Source organism: Clarias gariepinus, chromosome 12 (assembly GCF_024256425.1).
Source record: "Clarias gariepinus isolate MV-2021 ecotype Netherlands chromosome 12, CGAR_prim_01v2, whole genome shotgun sequence".
NCBI classification, from domain to species: Eukaryota; Metazoa; Chordata; class Actinopteri; order Siluriformes; family Clariidae; genus Clarias; species Clarias gariepinus.
The window spans coordinates 16,439,935-16,449,732 of NC_071111.1; the positions used below are offsets into that span (position 1 = coordinate 16,439,935).

The 9,798-nt window shown below is 38.8% G+C and overlaps 1 protein-coding gene across 1 annotated transcript; it reads left to right on the forward strand.

Annotated features, from left to right (window-relative positions):
• Positions 1-2,655: 2,655 nt before the first annotated feature.
• Positions 2,656-4,311, forward strand: LOC128533902 (potassium voltage-gated channel subfamily A member 5). Its single transcript, XM_053508133.1, has one exon. The coding sequence runs from the start codon at positions 2,656-2,658 to the stop codon at positions 4,309-4,311; it is 1,656 nt and encodes a 551-aa protein (XP_053364108.1).
• The last annotated feature ends 5,487 nt before the right edge of the window (positions 4,312-9,798 follow it).

Below are 9,798 nucleotides of genomic sequence, written 5' to 3' on the forward strand. Positions count from 1 at the left end.
AATGTTTATCCCCTCAATGGAAAAAGAGGGACTTGTAACTTTCACTACACTCATCCAGATACTAGGTCACACAAAGTAGTGACCCAGATACTATATTCTCCTGCAGTAGCCTCCACTGCTGTTTTTTTAATAAATAAATAAACAAATAAAAACAGCTCACAAAGCTGGGCAAAAGTAAAGAGCTGGTCTACTCGTCAATGTCCTAATGTTCTGAGTGGGGGTCTTCTTCTACTGGTTCCCAGTTTGAACTAATGCATGAATTTAAACCTGAGAAGCTGAAGAGTGTGATTCTCATAGAGCTGCAATACAGTACATCCTCTGGTCACCCTTTTTAAAAATACAGAAACCGTGCCATGTTCTCAGCTCCAGGTTTTCCCAGAACACTGAAGATGCATGTTAACAACATAACCTTGACCTTGTCCAGACTTTCACTGACAAATTCTCATCTGCATCTGATGTACACTTATATGTGCACAAGCTTGGATTTACCTCTTTTGTCTTGCCTTCTCCCCCTAGGCACGTTACAGACTGGCACCCAAAGTCTGTTTTTAAATTCCCATTGCAAACTCTTTCCATGCCTGAGCTTTTGCTTCTGGAAGTACTTTATTTCCTGAGCTTATTTGGCCCTCCAGGACCTTTTAACTAAATAAGAAGAGCTTTCCATTAGCTCCAGACTCAGAAGCAAAAGGCAGTCTTCTTCAAATTCAGTGCATTTGACCAGACGTACCCACCAACATGTCCAAAGGTTTGGCTGCCAAGAAAGATGCTGGCAACTTCTATACAGCTACCTCTACAACTGAGAACTTGAATGTAAAACTATTGATTACTTGATGTTTTCTTCACTATTCTGTGTAACCTCTAGAGACTCTAGAGACTCAAGAGATCAGTCATTTCTTAAATATTAAAACATGTCACGTTTTAACATTTCTGCAATTCTGATGTTTAATGTCAACATTATTTCCTGTATCTGCATGTTTTTACATATTGTGCTGCTGCCACTTGATTGACTGACTAATTGCTTGATGGAGTGGCAAGTGAACAGATATTGCTAATATTGTGGATGGTGAGGGTAAATCCCATATGCATTTAAGTGCAAAAGTTTGTATAACCTAAGAATAAAAAACTCAAGAGCTAAAAATAAATGAACTAAATTTGATGAACTGATTATGTTACTTAAAATTGTGGTAATAGCACCTGTTTATATGACTCAGGGGCTGTCGATGTATATCTCATTTACTTCCTGATGTGCTAAAGAATAGTGCAGGTATCAATTCAAATATAAATATAGAGTCACTTCAGGTGTATTGAGACATTTTGGAAATTGGGACAATGCAACATTTATTTTCTGGCCTCAAAAGTGAAAGTAAAAAGGTAGGTTACTGATTTCTTCCAGTATAACTCCTGATAGGAATAACATGACCTAATTCTTATAACATGATATAAAGAGCTGTGGTCAGCAGTCAAACAGGAAGCTGATACCCCCCAAAAAATTTGGGCTAGGAAAAATTTAATGCTTTGGCTAGGATTTCTTCATGGCATGCATTGCTGGTTCTAGTACCAGATTTAAAAAAAAAGTGTTGTGTCAGGAAGGGCATCCAGCGTACCTGTGCAAAGTTGCATGCTGATCTGATAGTCGGTTGTGGCAACCCCTCAATAAGAGCAGTGAAAAGATCACCACCACCACCAACAACAACAACAATACCTACATATACATAAGCATGAAGTTACTTTACATCAAGTATATAATTTCTGTGAAAAAAATTGTCATGGTTGGAATGGCGCCATAGTGGTTAGTACTGCTGTCTTGCACCTCCAGGGTCAAGGGTTCAATCCCTGCCTCAGGTCTGCGTGTGTGGACTTTCCTCCCACAGTTTAAAAATATGAGGATTAGGATGATTGGAGGATGAGCACTTCATATATATATATATATATATATATATATTAGGTGAAAATATTGAAGCCTTTTATTGCAATTTTTTCTGAAAGAAATGAAATAATTAATTATAAAATGTAATTTATGTAGTAGTATTGTATGTAGTATTATAGGGTGTTCCTACAAGATAGTGAAGATGAAATTTGATTTCTTCATGCCATGGATTTCTGTATACAATGTATAATACTTTCCCAGACATGTCATTACACGTTATCATCCTTTAGGATATGATGTCCAAAATTGTCCCTGCGCATAGAGATAGAAAACACTTTTTTTTTTTCTGAATTTTAGACACCTTCATTGCCCACACAGACACACACACACACACACACACACACAGCCTGGAGGTGGAAACAGCTGGGTGGTATTTAAATTCCTCTCCGTGACATGGGGAGGCTTCCCCCTCGCTGTCACACCGGGAGGATTCCCTGAACGATGCGCGCTGGTTTCACGTCAGGAGCGATCCTCGTTATTTTGTCATCCGGGTCTCCACCTCGCCTCTCGCGCGTTCAACTCGTCTCTATTATTTACTTTCCAGTGACCACAGAGCTCGCGCTGCTGGCGCTCCGTGCGCGCGCTTGTAATCGGGTTTAAAACAAGGTTAACCTTTTTTTTTTTTTTTTTTTGGTAAACTTTAGTGCAAAATCAGATTCCTCAGGCTTTCACTGATAAGTGAATCCGATTCTACAGGTCTTTTCTGGTGCACGTTTCATGGCTCCGGAATGGAGATAGCCTTGGTGAGTTTGGAGAACGGAGGCGCGAGAGGGAGCGCGAACGATGCCGGGGAAGGCTGTGGCGGCGCGCGCGAGCGCTACAAGGATGAGAGTGTCAAGGAGCTGAACCTGGAGCCGAGCGCGTGGAGAATGAACGACATGAGCGACACGTTCAGCTGCGCCGAGAGCGCCGTGGATGCGCTGCTGCGCGCCGACCGCGTCCCTCACCTCTTTGACGAGGACCTGTCGGACGTAGTGGACGTGATGGACAACGTGGATCATGACGGGAGCAACGAACGCGTGCTCATTAACATCGCGGGGCTGAGGTACGAGACGCAGCTGGGCACCCTAAACCAGTTTCCTGACACCTTGTTGGGAGACCCAGACAAAAGGATCAAGTACTTTGACCCACTTCGGAATGAGTACTTCTTTGACCGGAACCGGCCAAGTTTCGATGGGATCCTGTACTTCTACCAGTCAGGAGGGAAAATCCGGAGGCCGGTCAATGTGTCTATAGATGTATTTGCTGATGAAATACGGTTCTACCAACTGGGTGAAGAGGCTATGGAGCGTTTCCGTGAAGATGAGGGCTTCATAAAGGAGGAAGAGAAACCCCTACCACTCAATGAGTTCCAGAAACAGGTGTGGCTTATTTTTGAGTACCCCGAAAGCTCGAGTCCTGCCCGTGGCATCGCCATTGTATCAGTGATTGTCATCACCATATCCATCATCACTTTCTGCCTAGAGACGTTGCCTGAGTTTAGGGACGAGAGGGAGCTTCAAGCAGCGAGCAGGACAGCTGCCAACTCCACTTTACAAGCTCGCCCTTCTCTCACTTTCTCCGATCCCTTTTTTGTTGTTGAAACCACCTGTGTGATTTGGTTCACCTTCGAGCTTATCGTCAGGTTCTTTGCCTGCCCCAGCAAGTCAGAGTTCTCCAAAACTGTCATGAACATCATAGACATCATGTCCATCATGCCATACTTTATCACTGTAGGGACGGAGCTGGTGGAGCAACAGTATGGTCAGGATCATGACAATGGACCACAGCAGCAGCAGCAGGCCATGTCACTGGCCATCTTGCGAGTTATTAGACTAGTGAGGGTGTTTCGCATCTTTAAGCTCTCACGCCACTCTAAAGGTCTTCAGATCTTGGGGCAGACTCTAAAGGCCAGCATGAGAGAGCTAGGCCTCCTTATCTTCTTCCTTTTTATTGGTGTGATTCTTTTCTCAAGCGCTGTGTACTTTGCTGAGGCTGACGAGCCTGAGTCGCATTTCTCCAGTATCCCAGACGCCTTCTGGTGGGCTGTAGTTACAATGACCACCGTGGGTTATGGTGACATGAGGCCTGTAACAGTTGGTGGAAAAATTGTAGGTTCATTGTGCGCCATCGCTGGTGTGTTGACCATTGCACTGCCAGTGCCTGTGATCGTATCCAACTTCAATTATTTCTACCATCGAGAGACTGACCAGGAACAAGCTGCACTCAAGGATGAACCCTCCAATGATGTCCATGGATGCAGCAGGTCACCTCCCAATTCCGCAGGAGATATAGAAAGTCAGGACACACCAGTGGGAAAGGCTAACATTAAAGCAAACAGCAGCACAGACATTAAAGGTTCCCTCTATGCGTTTTGCCTAGACACAAGGGAAACAGACTTGTAGTGTTAATTTGCATTATAATCATCCATCACCAATAATGTAAGGTGTGTTGATACCTTTAAGTTAAATTTCATTAATATAGATTGATAAAGACTTTTTAAGTCTTATATACCGGTCTATGTCTGCACACCTGAAATAATCAACAGTTCACTGCAATTGGTGAAGTTTTTTTTTTTTTTAAGACAGAGCTGCTGCTTATCTGTTCGACATATCTCAAACTGCAAAAAAATTCTTAAATGTCCTGTCTTAAATGTACCGTGTCAGCAGGCTCATGGTGGCTGATATGGTTGTTAAAAATGCAATAGAAATCATGCAGCCATGATATTTCGGATTGTTTCATGAATAGAAGCACATATATGATTTGAATAAATTATAGAGACCTCCAAAGCACAGATTAGTATTTTATTTTACACACGGAGTATGAGGATACAAACTTTTTTCAAATAAGTTAATACAATTTAATTCCATTTAAAGGGATGTGTAAATGTACTACAGACAAATATGGAAATCATGCATTTTTTCTGAATTCATATGGAGAAGACTATTTCATTCTGTTGTGGACAACAGAATCAGGATGGACAGAGAGTCACACAGAGAATAAAGGATCAATACCTGACTGTGAGAGCATTTCCAACCCAGGTGTGCTCGATACTAATCTTCATGAAGAGGATCACCTCTAGACTATCTTGCAGATAAAAGGTCAGTAGCATCATTCTATAGTACTACATGTAATGCGCAAACCGGCAATGTTAAAACAACACGTATTATATTAGTTTTTGTAAAAGTTGGTGTAATTATGGGTCCAGTACGATAAAGTAAAAATTAAATAATACTTTTGGAGTTTAAATAAATTAAATAATACTTTTAAATATGAGCGACATGTATTTGGGAAAAACTCTATTATTTTTCGATAAAAAAAATGTTCATGCAGGGAAATATGTAGAAATTCTTCTTAGATGAATGGAAAGATCTTAAAAATTTGAAAGAAAATATAATTAGGTCTTGGGTCTTAGCTGGGTAGGTCAAATACATTTTAGCCGAAAATCCGTCGTGCTGAAACCAGCATGAGTCACAAGATCAGCAAAGTCAAGAAAGCCAGTTACACTGGCAAGCATACAAACCCAGGCCACAGTGATTCACAGATGATTTGGTAAGCTTTGGATCATGAGTGCTTTCTCTCTCCACACATTTTTTTCATTCAGTCATACTGATACTTGTTAATATAATTCATTCTGTTTATAGAAATTAGGATTTCATTATTTTTAAGAAAGCCATACCATGCATTTTTTACTGACAGTTTAAGAGAAATGTTTAAAGAGTGATGAAAACATGAGAAGACAGTTAAAAGAAATTCCTGCCTTACTGTGGTTGCGTTCCTAATATTCTTGTATACTGCCACATATTGCTTGTCTTACGATTATAATGTGCTTGCTCAGAGTGAATGAAAGCAAATACAAATGCTTCACAAAAAAGAAAAAAAAATATTATTTCCATAATCAGTTTGACTTTTTTTTACTTTGGAAAATTGACCTCTCCAATTTTTTTGGGCAAGATAAACATGATAGATAAAGAGACAGATGTTGGAAATTGTATATTTATTAAATAGTACAATTAAATAGTACAGTGTATCTCCTATTACAGTTTAGTAATCCCACAGGATGTAAGAGCACTGCACTTCAAATACAGGCTGATACTAGCTCTGTGACTGGTTTGGCCACATTCTAATGGCTGATATGGGCCTATACAATATGATGACATGCTAAGGCCCTTTCTTAAGTATTGCAGTGCATTAGTTATCTTTTTTTTTTTTTATCATCCCTAAAAAGAAATGTTTTACTTACCACATAAAGAATATATATGCTTAATATCTATGCTTATCTATCTTATCGCAATAATCTGTGCATAATGAGTACATTAAAAAAAAGGACTCTGTCCTTGTTCACCCTTTAATTTTCTATTTTACTAAAATAAAGTTTTTAATGTACCATAAATTTCAAACTTAACAAACCATAATTTATCATTATTTATTTTTGTTTATATGTTGCATTTACTTTAAATATGTTGATACGGGAATTATTTTGGCAGTGAGTAGGCACTACATTACCTCAGTTTGTCACAAAGTCTCCTCTAATTCTTTTTTACTGAAAATCACATAGGACAATCAGCCTGTCCCTGTAGTTAGGATAACACACTATTTGTTAGCTTGCACTGCATTGCAACACAACGGCAGGAAATGGCTAAAAGTTGGAATTTTATTTAGCCTGTTTTGCTATGTTACACAAGTTCATATAGTACATAAAGTGAAAATGTTTGCCTATTTCTCTGCACTCCGTAGAGACAGTAAAGTGTCTTTAATAAGGTACCTGACTCGTCTGTGCCTAGATCCTGAAAGGCGTTCTTCATATTAGTGGACAGTCTCCACTTTAGGCACTTTAACACATAAATTATTATTTAGTCATTCATCATAAAGCAAGTTATTACGTTTCTACTGTGAATAATTCAGTAACTACAGTGAAACTTTAAAGAGGTTTGATGAGTTAACCTCATAGTTAGTGTTCCATTGGAAATATTATATCCTAGAGTGCAGAGCCAAAAAACCATGTCCAACTATTTACAGACTGTGCAGTGGCTGGGACTAGAATCTCCATGCCACTGTCATAGATACTTTTGCATTATTAACTAGTCCATTCACAAGGGACTTGGATCTATGACTTAACATTAAATTCTGTTACGTTTGTGGGAAATGCTCTAACAGCACTTTAAATCTGCTGAATGTTTCCCCAGCTTGAGGGAATACCTGAAATGTGGGATTACCCGACTGAAAAAGGCCTGTATTTTTATAAAGAAATCTGGTCTATTTTTTTTTTCTAGCCATTTGTGAAAATTTAAGTAAATAATAATGTGCATATTATACACCAAGGCTAGTATGTTTAATACACTCAGCATGATATATATTATATGCAGGTTAGGAGTGGAACTGTCAGGTTTGTGTTTTAAAAACTAAAATGAAAAAGAAGTGTTTGGACTGTAAGTGGTTGTCAATGCATGCTGTTTGGAGAGTATTATATGACAGAGGCAGAGTTGGGGAGTACTAGTCAACCTTTTGTCAAGCTTGATTTATTGGTAGGTGCTTTGAGCTTTGGCAAGGCTTTTCATTCATGATGCTCTCAGACCAGCATTGTGGATGGAGTTCAATTCATTATGCAGTTAAACAATTACACACTTAGTAGAATTGGTTCATATTTTTATGGTATTATTATTATTAGTAGTAGTAGTAGCAGTAGTAATTCCACTTTACTGCAAAAGGACATTGGTGTTATCTGCTAATAAATACATTGTGTGTCTTGGCATCATTGTTTGTGTAGTTTTAACTGTTGTAAAATGTTGTATATGCTTAAATAATCCATTGCACATATTATAGAGGAGTAAACAGGCAATGTAGTTTGATCAAGCAAATATTTTCAACACCCTGCACAAGCTAGTCATGACAAGGGAGAGCGGAAGTTCACTGGATTTCCTCATCCATAATTAGGTTAATAACAGGGACAAAAGCAACTGGCAAGTCTAACAATCTTCCATCCGTTCTAGAGCCTGAAGTGATTATAGCTATGATGGCATGGTGTGGTGCAAGGTCACAGACCAGAAAAGGCCAACAGCATGAGGCTTTGGCATGGTTGCCATGGAATGGTTGGCATATCAACTGGCATAGAACACAGGGCAAGAGGGCAATGGGAAATGCTTCTGTGCTCAGATGACAATTTATTGTTTATAAGACTTTTAGGATGGTGTTATAGATAAGAAAACTATGACATATCAATTTATGCTTATTTGACCTTGTGACTTATTCAGAACTGGTAATATAAGCTGACGAAATACATTGCTTCAGTCTTTTTATATGCAGTGGAAAAATTGCTTTAAAAAGAGTTGGTTTACACATACAGTATGGCTAAAGTGACTCTTTGAGTTTTCTATTAGGTTTGAGTACTGTAGATCATGCCACTTATGGTGTAAGATTCTTTATGAAGTGGATTTTTTTTTTATTTTACTTGGCACTGTCAGAGGGTTAAACTAAACTTAATACTACTCTTCAGTTAGCCAATATTGTGAAAAATGCACTGTGTTCCAAGATAAGTATCGCAGGTACCTGAAACACACCGCTGTGCACTCAGTGCCCACATAAATGCCCAGGTAGCAGTTAAATGTGTACTGTTATTGGATTATATTAGAATACTACTCTGCACAGTTGTACTTTTCGCTTCACAATATGCAAGCATAATTCGCCTTTTGTTTATGCACCTCCATCTTTCAAAGATGGATATTTTCCATGAAAGAATTTTAAAAAATGGGTGGTGTATGAATGCTAGGAGGAAGCATACAAGTGCTTTAAATTACGACACGCTTTCTTCATTAGAGCAGGCAGACTAAGCTGTAGGGAAACACATCTGTTCCTCGTGTCTGACCTGAATCTGCCTTAAAGCTCCAACTGTAACAAACAACACAACCTTTATTACTAATACAGCTCTATGAGGAATAATTGTAACCCTATGCAAGATACATTTGTACTTGACAGTAATTTGGTTTGCCATGAGAGTTAGACAGTCTACTAATTTGTTCTTCTAATGCAAAGCTACCAGAAGTATTTTTAATATTCAGAAGGGGCATGGGTTCAAGGAAATGACTGTTGTTTTAATTAGACAACATCTGAATTGACGCAGTTGGAACTAACCTTAGTGCTGAACTAACACTGCAGGTCAAAGCCCTTGAAACACCCTACATTTTTAATTTTGGGGTTAAACAAGCAGTGGGCTCGTTTAAATAAGGAAGGAATCAGTGCATGTAGACGTGTTTGACACATTGAAAATCTAATTGGCAAAAGAAGCCTAGATTACTATCACTATATTTCTCCTTAACTTGCAGGTTTAACTCGAACATACTCTATAAGCCCACCTTTAATAAAGGTATTCATTTATAGTCACAATAAGAACAGTGTTGCTTTCTTTAGTAAAACACATGTTCAGTATTTTTTTCTTAATTGTCAGTTTGCACCATTTCATTGTGTGTGGTATTACTAGTGATAAAGCTGTAACAAAATATACTGTATTAACTTCCAGGTGGACTTACTATAAGCAAAATGTTGTGTATGCTTATAACAAAAAAAAAAAATCCCCCCTTTTTTCCTCTTATACTGCCACTTCTTTTATTGTAAAGTTTTCCACCTTGTCCTCTTGGTGAGCTGCTCTTGCCGTAGTCTCTTAGAGTGATAGAAGGAGATGAGTAGTGGCCCAGATGGGAGATATTACATCAAGCTAAGTGTCTGATGTTGCAAAGACACAAAGAACAGTGCGAACCGGAGTGATATGCGGGATTGTGGTAGTGTAGATATAGTGATTGAGTGATGGCCACCCCTGTACTTACCTGCTCATATGGTCCTAAAGTATTCAACTGTACTCATGCTTTATTTTGTTCCCTGAAGTCCACTTAGAAATTTTA

Coding starts and splice junctions, on each gene's coding strand:
- LOC128533902 (XM_053508133.1), top strand. CDS start 2,656: ATGGAGATAGCCTTGGTGAGTTTGGAGAACGGAGGCGCGAGAGGGAGC.